Below are 22073 nucleotides of genomic sequence, written 5' to 3'. Positions count from 1 at the left end.
AATTTTCTGAGATTAAGGATTAAATTCTGAAGAGTTTGATATATTATGAGTAATTTTTGGAGTTAATTTAGATTTATTAGAACTTTTTGAAATTATCGGGACTTAATTAAGGGATTAAATTAGGGTTTGTTATTTAAAATTCTTAGGAAATTCTAGGAGGTTTAAGATGTCACTAAGTCAATATCTTTAAAATTTCATGTCAATTTGGGATCTATCTTAGCTCTAGAATTTTTTTAAGTTCGCCAGACGCGTCCTTAATTATTATCCTTAGGGTGTCGCTACGTTAAGCAGGTTTAAATCGAGTTTAATGACTAACCCTTGGGGTAACATAAAGGGATAGGCATAAAAAAAAATCAGAAAACAAAACACACCATCCCCTTAGAACTTGGAGAGCTTAGGCTAGATGCTCGTGCGTCCTATACATGCAAAAGACGACAAAACAAGTAATTAAGTGCGATTAACGATGCAATTGGTGAATGATTTGAACCTAATCATCAACTAATATCTTCCCTATGAATGTTATTCACAAATACAATTTATGCTTAAAATTCCATGGAGTGGATCTCCCAAAATTAGGGTAATTTAATATATATATATATATATATATATATATATATATTCTTAAAATTATTAAAATATATAATAATAAATATGTAAGTTTAAAAATAATATAATTAAAATAATTTCAGCTTCATATTCATGAGAGATCCACTGGTCACCAAACGGAGATTTCAAAATAATTTTTAATTTCAAATAATTAATATATATTATTTATTTAAATAATAATAAATATAGAAGATAATTAAATAATAGATAAATAAATCAGAAAAATAAATTTTAATATCTGAAAATAATATTTAATTAAAAATATATAATTTTCTGAAAAATATGAGGCATGATACATATTTTTCCAATTTAGAATGAATTAGTTATGAATTATTAGAGTTTAAAGTATTTGAAAAATGTTTTAAAATAATTTAAAATAACTAATATTTAAAAATAATTATTATATTCAATTAAGTTAAATATTAAAGCTTTTGAATTTAGAATAATCTAATTAAAAATAATTTTTCATGAATTTAGAAGATAATTGAATTTTTTAAATTAATTTAATAAGATTTTTAATATTTATAAAACATTTTTTATTATTTATTAATTAAAAGTTGGGATTATTTAGTGATTAATATAATTTGAAATACAATTAATATTTTAAATTAATCTTATTTTTAAATTAAAAAGCACATTTTTCTGGAAATTATGATATATAATACTAATATTTTTAATTTAAAAATAAATTTAAAACAATTTTTAAAGAAATCATATTAAATTTAAATTAATTTAAGACTAATCATTAAATAATAATAACGGTGTCAGATATACGTGGCACGCTCTGATTCCCTACCCCAAACCGCGGACGCGTTTTCCAATCATTGGCAATGATTGCGCGGTGGCGCAATTATTGCCATTGATTGACAAATGGCGCGTCGACTGACTTATTCGAGTCAGCAAAGCGCTGCGCCGTCGGATTTTCCGCGGTTTGGATTGATGGTCTAGATCACGCAAGACGACGGGATTAATTGCGGGATCGAGAGCCGCAGAATGGTGAGATCTGAACCGTTGATCGTAAGATCAATGGTTCAGATCGTACGTAACACAAATGTTACTTAAAGTGAGCCCTAAAATGATAATTTGTTTCGTTCTCTCGATCCACATGATAGAATTCGATGAATTTTTAAACATAGGTACTACGAATGAAGAGCATTCGTGGGGTTCAAAAATCACGTTCTGAATCGCATTGTGCGAAGAGTTATTTAAATCTAAGTGTCCTAATCTTGGGTTAGCTTTATATCTCAATTTAATGGAAGGTTTCAACCGTATAAGAGCTTGTTGCACTTGTAGGCTCTCCACGCTCCTAGTTTTAGAAGAAATCGCATTTCCAAACACTGTGGATCGACGTGAAATCGCCTTGGAGTGTCTAGGGTCTCGGGTCCCTGGAGATCTCACCGCCGGTGGCTTTGACCGACAGGGTTTGGCTTGGGGGAAGTGAAGGGAGTTTTGAAGAGCTCCACACCAAATCTCAGGGGCTGAGGAGATCCTGTGAGAAAGCAATTGCAAAAGTCCTCCTTAAGATGCCCTAATTCACCTATTTAAAGCCTTAGACCTATCATGGACGGCCTAGATTGAATCTAGGATGAATTAGGAGGGAAATTGAATGAATTTGGTTGTGGTTTTAGTGGAGAGTTCAATAGGAAGGCTTTAAATGCTTTAATTAGGTTGAATTTGATCAAAATAGGCTAAGTTTGACCAACCAAGGCTTGGGTTGACCAAGCCATGAGTTGACCTGCTCAACTTGGTCAAATGAGTCCAAGGGATGGGAGGTTTGAGCCTAGGATGGGTTTGAATTGATTTAAAATTGGATTAGGCTCAATAGGGCTTAATGAGTCAATCTGAGTTGACCCAGGGCATGGGTATGGGCCCAACAGGTCAGGCTTGACCTACTGAGTTCAAGGGAAGTGAGATTTGAGCCTGAGATGAAGTGGAATTGATTTAGAATCAAAGAAGGGGGTTTGGGTCAACCTGGGTTGACCTAGTCTACCAGGTTGACCCAGGGTCTGGGTTTGGGCTCAGCAGACCTGGTTTGACCCACTGAACACAAGGGAAATGGTCTTGGGGTCTGGCTTGGTCAATTTGACCAAGTCAACCTCTTTGACCAAAGGTCTGGGGAAAACAAGGTCAACAAATGGGATGATGACAAGGGTATTTTGGTTTGTTAACATCTTCATGTAATCTATGAAGCAATAACACTCTTTGTGGGTCGCCATTTAGAGTTGGATATGTCATTTGGTTCTATGTTTTAGGTTTTCTATGAAGTTTATTCCGCTTCTTCGATGGTTTTTGGATTCTTTTTGCTCGTCTTTTAATGCATTGTGAGAATTTGTTGGACTCATAATACACATAATCCTTTAATTATAAGAATTTTGATTTGTCATATTTATGTTAGAAACCTATTATAATTATGTAGTGTGTGTTTTTGTTAGACTGGTCCAGCCTGTCCATACAATACCGGCTCACGAAGATAGAGGCAGAAGAGCTAACCAAATTGCCAATACCAACAGAGCTTGTTTAGGAAGGATTTTTGAGGGAGTTAGGAGGAAAATTTGAATGTAGGGACTGTTTAGAGTTAGGAGGGAAATTTGAATGTAGGGACTGTTTAGAGATTTACTTTTGGATTGTATGCATTAAATAGTTTGTTTTTCTAGGGTTAGAGCATCTTGAATTTGGCTGAAGTTTGAGATCTCTTAGGTTTTTGGGCTCCAACGGCGTCTAGAGATTTGAGAGAGAGAGATCCTCCTCTCGAATAGAGGATCAATTGTATCTTGGTATTTTCCGTTTCTATTTCATCAACTAATACAAATTATCTATTGTTTTCCTGGTTTTGTGTGGATTTTTGTGGAGAATTCTCGCTGTTTTTCAAAGATTGCTAGGAATTTCTTGAGATCTTCAAGTGTTTCCTCTCAGTTTTTAATAATATATTTATTCATCTAAATATTGTGTTTGTCTGTCAAGTTCTTGTCTCGTCCATATCTTTGAATTCATAAGTTGTATTATTTTTATTTTTTAGATTTCACTTGTTAGGTTTTTTGAGGTTGTTTGTTGGTAATGGATATTTTAGTTTAAGCTAGATAGCCACCATCTAAATGTTGGCTAAATTGGCAATCATTCAGTTAGCATGTATCTTGATGATTTTAGAATTGTGGAGAAAGTAGTATAAAGGATAGCATTATTGTTAGTCATTCAAGATAGCACTTCAATCTTCACAAACAATAACAATGAACCAAACAAACAATAGTTAATAGATTACTTGGGCATTTAGGTAACTCTACTTTCTTACATGATATTTGATATTTAGATACATCGTATAGTAGTGAACCAAGTAGCCCTTAATCCATTTCTATTACCTCATGCTGAATCCATCTTGGTTCTCTAGATGTCGTTAAAGGAAAATTTAATGGTTTTTGGCATTTGTCCATTATAGAGAAGAGTGACAATTTTTTTTATTAAGGGGCTGTTTGGTTGCTGAAAAAAGAATGCAAACTATTTCAAATTAAGGGATTTCAAAATTTTTGGGTGTTTGGTTTGATGAAAAATGAATATAGTGTGAAGTTTTAGGTAATTTTTTTTTCACTCTATATTTCATTTATGATGGATTCTAACTCGCCCATTTTATGCTGAATTTCTTTTTCACCTCAAGCTGGCTGGGTTGTTGTCGCTAGCCACTCAATGCCTACTGTTGATTGTTGTTGCTGCCCATTGGCCTCCGCCAATGTCGCCGCCACACCATTGATTGCCGTTGCCACCGACCATTGCTAATGTCTGCCGCAACCACCACTGCTAGTCATTAACCATCATGATCATTTGACTTTTTGCATTGTATTAATTTTACTTCAAGCTAAAAAAAAAAAATCACATGCATTCCTTTTATACTCATCCATACAACTTCAAACATTCAAATATACTACATTCCTTTCACCATTCATTCGTTTTTTTTTTCCAGCAAACCAAACCGCCCCTAAGAATATCTCATAATAAATTTAAAAATCAAATGCTTTTTGATAACCTTTCATATATTGTGGGGATTTAACTGTGTAGCAGCTCTTGAATATATTTCTATTCCTCGTGGTCAATCTGGCTGTGGTTCTTCTAGGTGCTGTGAAAGCGGAAGTTACTGGTTTTTGGCATTTGTCCTTATAAAGAAGATGTTCTGATTAGGACGAATCATATCATGAATCTAAAGACCAAATGCTATTTTATAACATTTTATACACGCCTGAGGATTTAACTGTGCGAAAACAGTTTGAATTATCTTTGCTGTCACTATATTTCATAACAGTTTTCTTTTACACGAGCATGCGGAAACTCTTTTGGAGCTTAAATCCTGTGTGTTAAAAGAATTTGTTGAATCCATGTTTGAATGGCATGTTATTTACCAGCTGGATTGAACAATTTGATTTAGCTTTCTCATTCCATAAACCATAGGAGATGGAGACATGTTCATATTATTCAGAATCGTCGTGTAGCACTGCAAATTTCAAGGTGTCAGCGTACTGTCTGAAATATTTTAACAATTTCATTCTGGCCTTCAATTTTTTTTTGGCCAATGTTCCTTCCCATTTAAAAGCCAGATGTGGAGTTCTTGTTTTGCAGCTGACATCTTTAGCTCTGAAGAGTTTTCCGCCAATACTTTTATTTTCAGCATATATCTTCCTGCAGTTTGTATTCAAATTCTCAATTATTTGTGCCTTGGAAGCAGTAATGTTGGTCACTTCTGCTTGATTTTTCTCTCTCCTGGAAATGTATAGTGCAGAAAAACTCAGACCTGAAAAGGAGCTTGAGCGTGCTAAATCTGAAATTTTACGGTGTAAATTGAAGATACGGGAGATATTTAAGCACCTTGAGTCTTTGCTTGCTGAAGGAAGGCTTCAGGAATCATTATTTGATCCTGATGGAATTGACAGTGAAGATGTAGGTGAACCTAATGATTACTATTTTAAGTTTAGTTATTCTTATCTGACTTCATTTATTAAGAGTTTTTGAGAGGTCATAATTCATATTTCTCCATAATTTTGTAGATATTCTGCGGTAAGTGTGGTTCCAAGGAAGTGTCAGCTGACAATGATATCATTCTCTGTGATGGTGTATGTGAACGTGGTTTTCATCAGAAGTGTTTGAATCCTCCTCTGTTGAGTGAAGATAGTATCACCTGAGCCTCCAAAATATCATTCTGGTTTTACTTTCATCATTTATGTTGTAGACTGATCTTCAACTAACTTGTCATCTTCTTATTCTTATTCTTAGTTCCTACTGGAGATGAAGGATGGTTGTGCCCTCAATGTGATTGCAAAGTAGAGTGCATTGATTTGCTTAGTGAGTTTCGAGGAACTGATCTATCAATTGAGGACTCATGGGAAGTAAGCATTACATTGTTGTTGACGATTCTCTATTTTAAATCACACGGCACAACATAGTTTTTCCAGAGTTTCAAAAGAGAATTCCAACTTACATTTGTGCAGAGAATTTTTCCTGAGGCAGCAGTTTTGGCAAATGGAAATGGCCAGTATGATGACCTCAATCTTCCATCGGATGACTCTGAGGATGATGATTATAAACCTGAAGCTCAAGTAGTTGAAGTAGATGACCAAGAGGAAGAATCGGGTGAATCAGATTCAAGTTCCTCATCTTATGATTCTACATCATCAGATGATAATAGGAACCAAGCTACTGTTGAATTACCTTCGGATGATTCTGAAGATGATGACTACGATCCTGATGCTGTAGATCCAGACAAAGAAATTCAAAAGAGCAAATCCAGCTCAGACGAATCTGATTTTACTTCTGATTCCGACGAATTTTGTGCTGAACTCAAGAAAATCTCATATGCTGAAGAAGCTTCTTCATGTTCTCAACCAAATTTGGAATTTTTTGTTGATTCTGGTAGAGATGAAATGAAGGATAAAGATAAGATATATGACTATTATGAGGTACCTTCTGCTATGCTAGATATAGACAAACAAGAAAGTGGGTTAAGTTTGTCAAATAAAAGGGGCCGTGAAAGGTTAGATTACAAGAAGCTATATGATGTAAGGCTCCCTCCTTTTTATGTGCCCTTATTATATCTGTATCTTTGTAGAAAAGCAAGAAAAAGAAAGATCTGATTATTGCTTTGTGTAGAATTGTTTATTGTTATAAAAAGGAGTGTATCTAGTGCATGGGGGTCTCTTCAGTGTAGAGTCTGGTAACTAATTGACTTACTAATGAGGGTATTTAAGTGGATTTCTTGCGGGGATTAGCTTCCTTCCATTGCTCTTTGTTTTGTTCTTTTTTTTTTTTTAAGGATGGATGTATTATGTGTTCTCTAACTTCTGTTCATTCTTAGAGCTTGGCAATAGAATGTGGTTTTCCTCAAATTGCTTTCCTCCTTTTCTTTGGGCTAAGCTTGTACTGTTTTACTAAAGCTATGTCAAAATTTGAACCTTTGTTTACCAATCACTGCCTACCTTGTGTGCTTCATATTTGTAAAAAATAACATTACATCTTCCTTCTGATTTCGTGAAATCCTTCCCATAACATTTCATTGGGAGAAGAATATTCATTGCAAGATGGTTCAAGTTGATCATAATCTGTAAATTTTTTAATCCGTTTAGTCTCTTTCAAATATTCATGTTCAGTGTTTTTTTGGATATCTTGATGATCTTCAACTAAGAACAGTGGTTGCTTTTTACTAAAATATGTTTTTTTTTCCTCTCTGAATTTTGCATTGTTTTATGTTTAATTTACTACATAAAATATCTGAAAGTTTTGTTGCCAACGTGCTCTTATTGAAATTAACAGTTGTATGATTTCCTTAATTCATAGGAAGCATATGGTAAATCATCCTCTGATTCTAGTGACGATGAAGATTGGACTGAAATGAGTTCACCAAAGAAGCTGAAGAAAACTGATGATCAAGGAATTGAGGTATTATGCAATTCTAGTTCTGACATAATACAACATCTGGAAAGCTCCAGCATTGATAGGGTACAGTCTAGAAACTTGTATAGCTATTAAATCTGACTTGGATCAACCACAATTTCTCAGGTTGCCAATGATGTTTTTGTAAAGGTAACTCCAAAATTGCCTAAAAAAATCGCAAGTTCTTCTGCAGTTGAGAAAGATCATGGTCCTCAAGAACCCGGTTCTAGTGGCTGTAGTTCTGCTACTGTTCTTAGAAATTCTGAAGTTGCTTCTAAGGTAATGGCGGCTTGAATTCTGTTTTGTTTTCCCTCTTCCCAATTTTGTTATGCTAATGAAGCCAATATGTTGGAGTTGCGGAATTGTTAGAATGCATATGTCATCTTTGTGGGAATATGTTTCAGATTTACTTAATAAAAGGATTTTTTTTTTTATTGCTAGTTTAGCTAATGTATTTCATTTGGAACATTCAAATTTTAAGAACCTTTTTACAACACTCTGTGCCAAACCCCTTGGAGTATTTTGTTCACCTTTTTGGACTCCAAAAATTCGCTCCCCAGCTTTGCTGAATGAGTTTAGGGGTTTTCGGATCAAAATTTCAGAAGACATTATATCTTAGTCTTAAGATAAGGTACTCAGATATTTTTCCATCCAAATTAGAGCATATAGAAATAGATAATGGAGACATATTTAATGGAGTTAGAAAGATTAAAACCATAAACAATTTCAAATGGTGAAATCTTAGTAGCAGAATGACCATAAATAATTATTATAAATAAATTTAACATGTGTTGAACATTCCTTCCAAGTGATGATATATTTCTTAATGATGGCTCGTAGTAAAGTGGATAAAGTTCTATTAATAACCATTGTCAGACCATATATATGTGTATTACAAATAGAAGAAAATAATAACCCAGTTTCTAAGGCTAGAATGATATTGTCCAACCTTGATTAATATTTTCTTTGACCCTCATATAGTTTGCTTAATCTCATGTAGCTTGAATTAGCCCATATAGTTGATGCACGCTAAAATTTGGGAAAAAACCCAAATTTTTGCTAGCAAAAACAAAGCTTTCCTAGGTAATAGAAAATACATGAAATACTCAAAAAGATACAAAATACGACAATTGAACCAAAAAAACAACTTCACTTTATAATATAAAAGACTTACAAACTTTGACGCTTACAAATGACAAAATAAAGACACAACGACTTTCCTAAAACTGCTTTTCATCCGTTGAGAAGAAGGATACATGTGGAGTGGTCACTTGCGGCGAGAAGGAGATTAGAAGTCAGAGACGAAGGATAGGAGAACAAGCTCGCAAGCTTTCCCAGGAAGGAGAGAAAGAAGTGGCATAGCTCGCAAGCTATCCAAGAGAACCCTCAAGTTTCTTTTTCCAAAAATCAGCACACAACAACCCTTTTCCAACTCAAAACATCTCTATTATATAGGCAAAAGGAAGAAGCTAAACAGCTAGAGCACCTCCAACCAAATCGAATTAGATTTGGGGAAGTGAAAGGCCAAAAGACACCACAACATCCCACAAAAATTGCACTGAAAACAGGGAGAAAAAGCTACGGGAAACCCAGCCAGCAAGCCACGGGAAGCCCAGCTAGCAAGGGACCCAAGGAGCCAACATAGGAAACGGGGCAGAGACTCATGGGAAAACAGCTAGGGGAAAACCGAGAGGGAGAAGTCACAGGATCAGTAACAACCAGGAGAAAATCAAGAAGACAAGGGGAAGGGAAGAGACATAGGGAGAGGGGAACAAGTGGAGGAAATCAAAGGGCCAAAAGCTAGGGGGAATGCACCAAATAAATCTTCAATTAATTTCAGATTTATGAGCTGAAAGAGTAGAGATTAAAAACCCAACTTGTTTTGACCCCCCCTTGCCTACAACAAATTCTCCTTTGGTTGAAAGAATTCATCCCCTGATGAAGCTTGAGTTTGCTTTGAATCTTGTCCTGAGGCTTCCAAAGGCTGATTGCATGGACTATGACTCATGACTAAAAAAAACAAAACTCACATGACACCAAGACTAATACAACAACTTGACTCAATGACCTAGGATATACAAACTTGCTCTGATACCAATTTGATGCAGGCAAAAATTTGGGAAAAGCCCCAAATTTTTGCAAGCAAAATAAGGACCTTCCTAGCAAATAGAAATTATACAAAAGAACACAAAATACAACTTTTTATAAGAAAAGATGACTCTTACAAACTTATAACATTAAAACAAACATCTTACAACTCTCGATAAACATAAAACATAAAACAACACCTAAAAGAGCTTTGCCAAACGTCGAGAAGAATGATACATGTGGGGTGGTCACTTGCGGATAGAAGAAAGAGGTTAGAAGACTAGACGAAGTAGAGGAGTAACTCGCAAGTTATCCCAAGAAAGAGAGGATTAAGTGGAACAAGCTCTCAAACTTTTCCAAAAAAAACCTTCGGTTTTTCCATTCCAAAAATCAGCATACATCACTCTTTTTTTGACAGAAAACACCACATATTTATAGGAGAGAAATGGGAGACATACAGCCACTTGAAACCAATAATTAAGGGGAAGAGGAAGGCCAAAAGACACCACAAACAACCCACAAAAAAATTTGCACAGAAAACAGGAAATGAAAGGCCAAGGGTCAGCCATAAAGCACCCTAAAAATCCTCCCAGAAACAGGTTAATATTCACAGGGCAACAGCTAGAAACAGAACCGGCAAACAGAGAAGATCCAACGGGCAGCAGGAAACAGAACCGACAAACATATAATCCCAACGGGCAACCAGGTAACAGAGAGCAAACGACACAGCAAGGGGAATGAACAACATTTCGGAAATAGCATCAGAGGAGAAGAAATCGAAGGGGTAAAAAGAAGGGAAAAAGACACAAGTCCACTCCACAATAATGAGAATACCTTTTTGATTTTATGAGCTAGGAAGTGAATTTACTCCACCAATTAATGAGCTAAACTTCAGCTCAAGCATTAATGAGCTAACACCAAGTAGAACCCTCATTTTAAGCTCAACACCAAGCAACCAAGGCCCAACCCGAGAGCAGCAAACAACTCCAAACCGAGAACAGCAAGCAGCCCAAGGACAAGAGGATCAAGATGATTTGACCCCCCCCCCCCCCCCCCCTACCCCCCCCCCCTCCCCTATTTGTCTACATCAATTCTCCTCTTGTTGAAAATGTTCATCTCCCGATGAGTTGACTTCAAAATTTTGGAGATCCGGCATTTCAGACTCTTGGATTAGAATGTCATACTTTCATTTGGTAACTTCCATTTCTCGTTCAAATTCTGCTAGAAGTGAACGCCTCTTAGACTCGAATCTTTCGTCACATAATTGCAGTTGTTCTTGAATCTTTAAAAGCCCAAACTGTAGAGGATCTGAAGAATCTTCATGATGAGGCATACATTTTATTGTTGGAAGCTTGTCCACTGGATTACTTGGCTGTTTTTTATTTTCCATATTTAAACACCTAAAACAAAAACACAAAAAGAGAGACCTAGGAAGACACAAACCTAAGCTCTGATACCAATTTGATGCAAAAGCAAAATAAAAGCTTTCCTAGGTAATGGAAAATACACGAAGTACCCAAAAAGATACAAAATACGACAATTGAACCAAAAAAATAACTTCACTTTATAATTTAAAAGACTTACAAATTTTGACGCCTACAAACGACAAAATAAAGACACAACGACTTTCCTAAAACTGCTTTCCATCCGTTGAGAAGAAGGATACATGTGGGCGATCACTTGCGGCGAGAAGGAGGTTAGAAGTCAGAGACGAAGGATAGGAGGACAAGCTCGCAAGCTTTCCCAAGAAGGAGAGGAAGAAGTGGCATAGTTCGCAAGCTATCCAAGAAAACTCTCAGGTTTCTTTTTCCAAAAATCGGCACACAATAAACCTTTTCCAACTCAAAACATCTCTATTATATAGGCAAAAGGAAGAGCTAAACAGCCACAACACCTCCAATCAAATCCAATCAGATTTGGGGAAATGAAAGGCCAAAAGACACGAAAACATCCCACAAAAACTGCACAGAAAAAAAGGGAGAAAAAGCCACGGGAAGCCCAGCCAGCAAGGGACCCGAGGAGCCAGCACAGGAAACGGGGCAGATATTCACGGGAAAACAACCAGGGGAAAACCGAGAGGGAGAAGTCACGGGATCAGCAACAGTCAGGAGAAAACCGAGAAGACAAGGGGAAGGGAAGAGACATAGGGAGAGGGGGAAGTAACCAAGGGGAGGAAATCAAAGGGCCAAAAGCTAGGGGGAATGCACCAAATAAATCTTCAATTAATTTCATATTTATGAGCTGAAAGAGTAGAGATTAAGCATTTAAGAGCTGATTTTAGAAGGTCACCAAAAATTAAAAACCCAACTTGTTTTGACCCCCCCTGCCTACATCAATAGTGCAGGTTTCGTTGAATTAGGAAGTTGAATTAGATATGAACATGCCTCAGCTTCCATATTTGGCTGCATATTAGTTTTGTTGCCATCCTAAGATCTCGTATGCGGCCATACGCGTGAAGTTATGATGAGAGAATAACGACGATTGAACGATAGGATTTGACATTGTGTGTCTCAAGGGGTAAGAGGTCCAACAAATCTTGGAATCTTGGATTTTTTATTCAATGGAAAATAAGGAATAGGAATTTTTAAAATTTAATATGATGATGATTGATTTTATGTACATATTTGGGAGGATTGTTACTTGATTTCAACAAATTTAAAAGAGGAGATAACAAACCTCAATATTTTTCTTGTTGATCCACATGTGAAATTTTGATCAATTGCTACCAATTGCGATTATGATGCTCCTCTAACAATGCGGCATGTTCAAATTATTTGGTTGAAGATGGTATTGTTGACTACTAGCAATGGCGACATCTGGCCTATTTTGGGTCATGTAGGCTTGACCAAGGAAAAGGCCTGTCCAATTATAGGATTTTGATGTCTAGATAGGTATGAGCCTAGATGTTAATTATCTCCAAAACAGTGCCAAAATTATAAATAAAGCCCTTAATCATTCCTTTGGGGAGATTGTGATGTAAGCCTATAGGATCTTTATGGAAAATAGAACAACTTGATTATATATTCCCATAGGGTGGTGGTGAAATGCTTATTTAGGGTTTGGACATAAGTTATGCTTTGAGAAATATGAAGATGAACTCTTGAGATGTTAGGAAAATTAATGATGATATTTTTTATGAATTTTGGATTAGTGATTAAAGAGTTATAATATTTTTAATCCGATTGCTCGTATTAGGAAGTTGCATCTCTATATTGGGCTTTTGTTTATCTTAAGGTTGTTTAGTAGCCGAGGTGATGCAATCTAAAAAACACTAGAATTGCAAATTAAAGACTTCCTTTCAAAAAAACTTAAACAAACACCGATAGAATATAACAACACACCACTTCAAACTCACATTAAACAAAACATAACAACACCTTACAACTTATAATAAAACAGGACACAAAAATACTTCAACTTTCAATAAAACATGATACAACAATACCTTATGAGTTATGACTAATCAAAGTTTCGAGAAGAAAGATACAGGTGGAATGGGAACCCTGGAGAGAAGAATAGATGAAGTTCGAGACGAATTATAAGAAGAAAGGTAGAAGAGGATAGCTCTCAAGGTATGACAAACTTGAAGGTTTTACATTCCAAATATTCATCACATATCTCTCCGAACTCTAATGAAAATCAGCCACCTTATATAGGAGAAGATGGAGAAAAAAGATATAAATGCTCTCCTTAATGAGCCACTCAAAATAGCCAATAGAATAATCCAAAACAGCCCACATAATGTTAAATTAAAACACTTTAGCATAGGAATCAACAAGGAATAGTACACGAATAGCTAGCATAGGAAAAAAAATGGAACCAATACGGGGAAGACCAACAACCAATCATAGGAAGACCAAACAACCATATAGGGAAGACCAAACATCCACAATATGGGAAAATCGAAAGGCTAATAGTAGGAAAACTAAAAGCCAACTGGGAAAATATAGAATCATAAAGGGAAACTGAGAAGTCATGCAAGAAAGATAATAAATGGCAAGTATTGATTGCATCAATTCTCCCTTGATGGAAGAATCCCATCTCCTGATGAGAATGCCTCGGTAGAAATTGCTTGAAGTGGAACCCATTCTGTTGATGGAAAGTTATGGAGAAATTGGTTTAGTTCATCTGGTTGAATGAAAGAGCTTCCTTGATGTTCCGAATGCATTCTTTCTGATGACAGATCTTCCTCTTGAATTGGAACTTTGGCTTGTTGATTGATTTGATTGTCCATATATTTTTAATTTTATTTATTTATTATTATTATTTTTAATAATAGAAGAATGAGAAAACTCACACGACAACCTAAGCTCTGATATTAAATTGATACAATCTAAAAAATACTAGAATTGCAAACTGAAGATTTCCTTTCAAAATAACTTAAACAAACACTGATAAAATATAACAACACACCACTTCAAACTCACAATAAACAGGACATAACAACAACGTACTACTTACAATAAAATAGGACATAATAACATTTCAATTTTCAACTTTCAATAAATCAGGATACAACAATACCTTATAACTAATCAAAGTTTTGAGAAGAAAGATACAAGTGGAATGGGAACCGTGGAGAAAAGAATAGATAGAAGTCAGAAATGAAATATAAGAAGAAAGGTAGAAGAGGATAGCTCGCAAGCTAGGTTTCACATTCCAAATATTCATCACATATCTCTATCCAAACTCTAAAGGAAATTAGCCACCTTATATAGGAGCATATGGAGAAAAAAGAAAAAAAAAAGGTACAAATGCTCTCCTTAATGAGCCACTCAAATCAGCCAGTAGAATAAACCCAAAATAGCTCACTTAATGAGAAATTAAAACACTTTAGCATAGGAATCAACAAGGAACAATATACGAACAACCAACATATGGAAAAACGCAACCAACATGGGGAAGACCAATAACCAATCATGGGAAGACCAAACATCCACAATATGGGAAAACCCGAAGGCTCACAGCAGGAAAACTAAAAGCCAACATGGAAAACGAGGAATCAAAAAGAGAAACTGAGAAGTCATGCAAGGAAGCTAATAAATGGCAAGTATTGATTGCATCATGAGCCCTTAGGAGTTATGAGGGATATGTGGGAGTATTTTAAAAATTTTTAAAAAGATTGAATGCGTTTTCGAATTGAGGGAAGCTAGGCTTGAGGTTTTGTAGAGGAGATAGTAATTGTATTGGGAACAAGGAATAAGGATGAGAAAAGATAAATAAAGTCATACAAAAATCATAGGGGATTAGCCACCAAGCGTCAAGGTGCAGTAGAGTAGCCAAGTCTTTTCACATGAAATGCACTAGCAAAACTAACTTTTATTCAATGAATTACAAATTACCAAGAAAAATCCTATTAATAGGTTTTTTTCAAGCCTAGATAATTTTAGAAAAGCCTTAGGAGCCAATAAAATATAATTAATTATATGGATATATGACTTATCCTAATACAAAAAGAAAGAAAAATAAGAGATAAAATAAAACTTAAAGCTTCTAAAAACATAAAATTTTGGATTGGTCGAATAAGGTTGGTAGAGTGGTCTTAAATCAAGCAATTTATGAAGATTTTTGTTTCTTTAACTAGTATGGCCTACGTACCCATTAAAGAACCTTAAATTAAGCTTCTTATTTATTCTCCCATAATTTTAAAGAGATTATGAGTTGTCCATGGGTTTGTTCTTGGCATATTGTATGTTGGTCGAAACAAATGGTATGTTCTTGGCAATTCACTTGCTCTGGATGATAGTTGTGAAGGCATTCCCGTTTCAGAAGTTTTTGAGTCTTTATATACTTTTAGGCAGGCGTGGACTGATTTCATCTGTTTTTTTCTACATATGGGATTTGATGGTTGGTTAGAAAATTTTCTTTTTTATTATTTTTGCCTTCGTCCATCTGTGAAGCTTGCTGGGAAATTAGTCGAATTGTTTACACCAACTTAGTTCTTATTTTTTCTGTTTAATGACTATTTCTCCAACTATTCCATTTTCCCCAGTTTCTTAATTGTTGGATGTAGTCTTACAATTGTATTTTCTCAAATCTTTCATAACTTAGAATTCCCTTGTTGTACGGAAATTTAGTACTTAGTATTTTCATGCTCTCATGGTAATGTTGTATCATGAGGAATCAAATCTCTTTTCTTACACACCTTTATCCTCACTCGAAAATGCATTATTGGTAATTATTAATTAATAATTCTCTGTAAAATGGCTTACTTCTGAATGCTTTCTGAATGTTGTATCATGAGGAATTAAATCGTTTTTAGTATTATGAAGGAAGTTCTAAAATTTTCTTTTTTCTTTCACCTATTTATTGAATGTGTTCGAGTTGTCCTTGTGTAGTGCTTGCATTTAATACCCTAGACAATGATACATGTTACATTACCTTTTCTTTTTCTGTTTCCTGCGTAAGACATGCCATTTTGCAAACTACTTTTTAGGTTTTTATCCACTTTATTAACTGATTTCAACAATCTTCTTTGGTAGAAATTATCGGAGTACTTAAAAAAAAACCAGTACCCAACAAAGAAAGAGAAGGAAAGTCTTGCTCAAGAACTCAGCATGACATACAAGCAGGTCTCAGTCTGGTGATTCTTACATGTCATAACTTCTAATAGATCCCCAGAAAAATGAACCTTCATAAGTTGTGTAGGTTACCAAGTGGTTTGACAATGCACGGCATAGTTCCCGTGTTTCTTCCAAGCAATTGAGCAAGATTTGTACGGCGACTTCCAAGGAAGTTTCTGTTCACTGTGATACTCCGGCAAGCCATTCTGAGCCTGACAAAGGAGCCGCAGCAAAATCACCTTTATCATCCAAGCTGTTTAAAGCCACTTACAAAAAGGTTTGAATTCATTTTTCTTTTGACAGAATATGTCATTGTCTTCAAAGTCTTAGCTGAAGATATTCTTGTTATTGAAATGATGAGGTTTGCACGTTAATACAATGACATGCTCAACAGCGAGAAAACTAACTATTAATCAGATATTAATATAAAGTTTTACTGTTAACCATTGCAAACTTTTATATTTGTTTATATATCAACTAATTCTTAATAACTGTAAGTATGCTACCTTTTTTTTAAATCCTTACTAATATATCACCCTAGCTAAATGATGAGTATAGTAAAAAATGTTTCATTAGTATAAAATAATATTTTATTCATTGATTAAAAAAAATGCTAAAATCATATAATTTTATCATTTTACTTTATGGGGTTGTTTGGTTGGATGAAAAGTAAATGCAAAGCATAGTGAATGTTTTGCTTTTTCACTTTTTGGTGTGTGGTTGGACACCAAGTAAAGTAAATCAAATTCCTAATGTATTGGAAAATCCCTGCTTCACTTCATTTTTCATGTAAAGTAAACCCCCTCAAAATCGAGTGAAAAAGGAATTCACCTGGCTGAGAGAGAGCAGCCTGCGGGAAGAAATCTTCATTTCTTCCTAATGCAGCAGAACCATCTTTGAACATCTTCATTACTTCCTCCAGCTTGGCGTGAGGTAGAGTTCTGCACCAGTTGATTCTTCGACTCATTCGTTGTTACTTGGCATCACTTCGATGACGTTTCCTTCCTGTCGGATCGGAAGGAACAACATCTTCGAAGGCGTCTAGGGTTTGTTTTTCATCTTCTCTATTTCTCCATTGCCATTCAACTTATTTGCTTGGCGTGAGGAGTAGATTCTTCGGCTCCATCGTTGTTGTTCGATTTCGCAGCAACTTCCTTCGACAACGTTCCTTTCCTGTCCGATCATAAGTGAAGTCATTTTGATCGGAGAGGGGTTGGCGATGCAATTCAAGACATTCGACTAGGGAATTGTGTCGATGAAGATACATGCGGATACGATATCATTTGTGGATTTCGGTGGAACTGGAGATGGGCAGACAGGCGTTTAAGGAGGCGATCTATCAAATTGAGCACTTGAATCATCCCGACAGCACGCTTCTCTATGTTACTGCCAGATTCTGGCTCATTGGAGCATTTAATCTCACTACCCAAGGGGGCAATCATTAGGGCCGCATAGGTAATGGATTCTATGCTCAAAGTATAACAAGGTAAGATTTCACTTTACTCTGCATACATCCAACCAAACAAAAAAAATCTTCTGCATTTACTTTACAACAAAATAGTCCAAAAGTATTTAATTTATACTGCATTCACTTTACACTGCATTCACTTTACAACCAACCAAATAGCCCCTATATCAAGTGATAAATCAATTTCAATGGATGAACCTTGGTTTTTTCTTCATACTAATTTATATCAAACAATGATGACTGATGCAGGACTATATGCAAAACAGGAAACTTGCACAAAATAATTAAAGAGCAATTTTGGATTTTCGTTATTAGCGATTAAAACAACAAAATAAAACTAATAAGTGGTCACTTTCGTTTAAGCTAAGCTACTCAAGAGACTAAGCTAAATCAAAACATTTAAGAAAATCAAAGAGTTGCATGCGAAGTAATTTCTAACATAACCTTGGTCTAACCATGAGATCCAAAAGTAAAGAAGTAACAAACCTACGCTTAATAATGAATGGCGATAAGTAAACACAATCTCTTGCTTGAATAATCTGTCTACGAAGTAAGTAGAATGTGAAAGTACACGAGTCAATGAAGAAGATCACCTTCTCGGAGAAGCGTCTTGAGTCACCACGTACCTTCCGATAGTTTCTCCTCCATAGCCTTGGTCAAAACGACTAGTATGTAGTTGTCGGACTTCTCTATGAACCCATCAATGTTTGGATTCAAGTCGAAGGACGGCAAGTTGAGAAGATCCACGAAAGTTTAATCGTCTTACGCAAGGCCGGAATCAAGCTCTGGATTGGCCATTCATCATAAGCAAAGAGAGAGAGAGAGAGAGAGAGAGAGAGAGAGAGAGAGGAGGGAGAGAGATGGAGGAGGGAAGGGAAGGCCGGCGGCTTGTAGTGGGAAAAGGGGAGACAAACAAGGTGGCCGGCGGTGGGCATGGCTTGGGTGGGGCGGGTGGAAGAGCTGATGGAGAAAAGGGCTTGGGTTGGTGGTTAGGTTGAAGTGAGCTTTGGTAGGAGGGGTTATGGGGTGGTGGTTGGTGGTGGGGATGGCCGGCGGTGGAAGTGGAGGAGAAGGGAAGAAGAAAAGAGGAAAAACCAAGAGCCACCGATGGTGACTATTGGGTACGACGGGTGGGCCTCTCCTAGGCTCCACCAAACTCTCAAATTCCTTCTCAAGCTCTCACCTAAGCCTCAAGAATACAATTGCAGGAAATTTCTTTCATTATCATTCATTAACCTCAAAAGAACAAGATGAAGGCTTAAATAGCCTCTTACAATGACATAAACAAAAGGACTCAAATACCCTCAAGGGGTTACATGACTCAATCTCTCAAGCAAGGGTAAAAAGGGAAAATGCTGAAATATAAATACTTCACTAAGGAAACAATAATAAAATTAAAATTACATCGGATAAATCGTGATCGTTGATCTACGGCCACGTATACGGTAGACTTTCCAACTGATGTCCCCATCAATGACACTCTATTTGACTGTTAAAAATATATTTAAATTGGTTAGATTTTAAATATGACCAAAATTTAAACGTTAAAATAGATTTAATTTGTTAAATGTAAACCAAATTCATCCATTAAGATTGATTTATCTTTTGATGTAAAGTTAAGTGAGAATTTTATATGATTCACATAATTTATTATTTTCTATAGGTAAATAACAAAATATTCGTTGATGTTATTAAAAGATGCTTTCATATTAACACCATTTAACTTGAATAATATATTCAAAGGATTTAAAGAAAAGAGTGATATAACAGTAATTATGAAGAATTGAACGCTATACCAATAAAAATTAAAGTTTTTTTATAGTCAGCTATATGTTTATAGCTGTATTAGATCTGTCATAGTCCAATATCCCTTACTTCGATTTGTGGATTACTTGCACAGAAACTTGATGAAGCCTTCCAAGAAAGCCAATATCCGAGCAGGGAAAAGAAGGAAGAGCTGGCTCAAGAACTCGGCATGACATTCCGAAAGGTATCAGTGTCATCTTTCAATGTGCCTGTAAATCATTCACAATATATGAGCGTTGATGATTGGTTTCATCTTTCAATGTGCATGTAAATCATTCAACAATATGAGTGATGAGAATAGGCTTCGTTTGGGACGGTTTTTTTGTTGCTTCTTAAAACAGCTTTGTAGTAGAAAATTAAAATTTTTATACTAAAAACTGCTTCAAGAAGCCACAAGAAAATCGTCCCAAACGAAACCTTAGTTTCATCTTTCGATATTCATGCAACTCTTTCAATAATATATGAGCTTTAATCTGAAGGCTTTTTGTCTACTGCAGCTACACAGGGTTGACCCTCACATCTGTGTAGCTTGTTGCAAGCTAAAAGCCTCCGGATCAATGCTCACAAAATCCTCACATATTTTGTTGAATAATTTACATTCACGTCAAAAGATGTGATGGTCCAAGTTTATTACCGTCCCATACATTAGCATTTATTCTTTTTAGCCTTCAACGTCCTACAAGAATGTGACAGTTCAAGATGACTGACACATTGATTGTCTTTGGCGTTAGCTAATCCTTTTGGTCCACCAAAAATTAGATGTGTGCATGATTTCTATTACCTCATTGATCCAGTCTTGGAAAACCGGATGCAGAATATCGTCCGGAGAACAACTAAAATACGTCACGTCAGCAGTACCGAGCTGCGGTACTAAGTGCAGGGTGACGTGATGCATTTTGATTGATCTTCGGACGGCGTTCGGCATCTGCACGGAATAATTTCACGAGTCTTGGTCGACTAATAGTTCCTGTGAGTTAGTCTTACCACAATATATTAGAGAAGCAAATTGAAGTCCCAATCTTTCAAATTTCCAGGTGAGCAGATGGTTTGAAACTGCACGTCGTCGTTCTCGTAGTAAGGAATCCAGCAATCCCTGCAGAATTCCTGGTAGCCATAAATTTGACATAGATGAGGAAGAAAAAACAACTGGAGCTTCCACTCCAGATACACCTGCAAATGCGAAGCCTGACAACAGAGTATCCCCTCTAGACAAAGTTAGTACCCCTACAAGCAGCACAAGTCCTTGGAGGCATGACCATGAAATAGATCTTGATTCGCCAATTGCAAATGGAGCGGCTTCGAATGCGAAGGAAAAGAAAGCAGCAGTAGACGATCGGCAAAAGGCCATAGCTAAAGAGCTGAGGAGGATGAGGAGAGGTAGATAGCATATTTTCAATGGAGAAGCTTCTTTGCTTCTCTCCTGAAAGTGAAGTGAGTGGAAATGCTGTGGGACTGGTTTTTTGGCCTGTATTATGGGCCTGTTCTGATGTATTTTGCTTGAATATGACTTGGATTCAAGACGGGCAGCCTTGGAGCCCTTCTTGTAGAATGATGAAGATAATTAACATATCTTAGTGGAACTTTGCAATTAGGATATCCTCAAGGCTTCTGCTATTGGAAGTCCTTTGAAGAGTTTTTTTTTTCTTTTCTTTTCTTGTTGTTTGTTATAAATTATTGTTCGGTTGTTTGCACTAATCCAATTTCCTCCTCACCCTTCTGCTATTTCTATTTGTTCCATGTGGTGATTGTCAATATGGATTTCATCAACAGCTGATTAAGGCTTTGTTTGGGACGGCTTTCTTGTTATTTTTTAAAGCAGTTTTTTAGTTAAAAAATATTTTTTTTATTAAAAAACTGTTTTAAGAAGCAGTAAGAAAGCCGTCCCAAATGAAACCTAAAAATATTTCTAGTACTACATATTTTATTTATCATGCATGTTTTTATGGACTAATTCATCAGGAGTTTTGAGCCCTTTTAGGCTTCGTTTGAGACAAGGTTTTTTTATAGCTTTTTAAAGCGGATTTTTAGTAAAAAATTAAAAATTCAATACTAGAAAGCCGTTTTAAGAAGCAGTAAAAAAGTTATCCCAAACGAAACTTTGACACGATTTTCTTGCTGATATTAACAATGAAATCTAATTGATATTTAAAAGCAATGTGGAGAATTTTTTTTTCTCACATTGTCATCTGAAAAGTAAAAGAGGACTAATTAGGTTGGATTTGTGTTGCCTTAGGAATTCTTTTTGTTACTTAGATGTGGAGGAGAGCTACGTGATATCTATAAAGTATTCAATTAATTTTCATGAATAATAGATAGCTCTTTAATGTGAATTGAGAATTGATTGTGACTTGAATATTATTATAATTAAATTAGTTTTTTTTTAATTGTTATTGTTTGCCTACATAACAATATTGATCTCCAATAAAATCTTTTAAGTAATAGTTAAAATTTTCATTACAAATGAAGAATAATTAATTGTAAATTTTAACTTTATTTTATTTTTTTAAATATTTTTGTTATTTTCTTATATGTAGCCATTACAAAAAAGATTGAATAATGAAATTAAGATGTAAGTTACCCTTACACAAACATTCTCTCTCTCTCTCTCTCTCTCTCTCTCTCTCTCTCTCTCTCTCTCT

General features: G+C 35.6%; 1 protein-coding gene across 3 annotated transcripts in view; it reads left to right on the top strand.

Annotated features, from left to right (window-relative positions):
- LOC110107055 (homeobox protein HOX1A) overlaps positions 1–21064 on the top strand; it is a 30717-nt gene extending 9653 nt beyond the window's left edge. For 2 of the 3 annotated variants that reach the window (XM_020837194.2, XM_020837195.2), the window contains exons 3-12: positions 5361–5523; positions 5631–5754; positions 5857–5969; positions 6072–6638; positions 7414–7515; positions 7636–7788; positions 16080–16169; positions 16246–16437; positions 19529–19618; positions 20469–21064. In XM_020837194.2, the coding sequence (XP_020692853.1) occupies positions 5361–5523; positions 5631–5754; positions 5857–5969; positions 6072–6638; positions 7414–7515; positions 7636–7788; positions 16080–16169; positions 16246–16437; positions 19529–19618; positions 20469–20819 (1945 nt within the window). In that variant the 3' untranslated portion in view covers positions 20820–21064. The remainder of the gene's footprint in view (positions 1–5360; positions 5524–5630; positions 5755–5856; positions 5970–6071; positions 6639–7413; positions 7516–7635; positions 7789–16079; positions 16170–16245; positions 16438–19528; positions 19619–20468) is intronic. The other variant, XM_020837196.2, reaches the window with a different exon arrangement.
- The last annotated feature ends 1009 nt before the right edge of the window (positions 21065–22073 follow it).

This window comes from Dendrobium catenatum, unplaced genomic scaffold (genome assembly GCF_001605985.2).
Source record: "Dendrobium catenatum unplaced genomic scaffold, ASM160598v2 fragScaff_scaffold_1022, whole genome shotgun sequence".
Taxonomy (NCBI): Eukaryota; Viridiplantae; Streptophyta; class Magnoliopsida; order Asparagales; family Orchidaceae; genus Dendrobium; species Dendrobium catenatum.
This window is presented reverse-complemented; position numbering and strand designations above follow the sequence as displayed.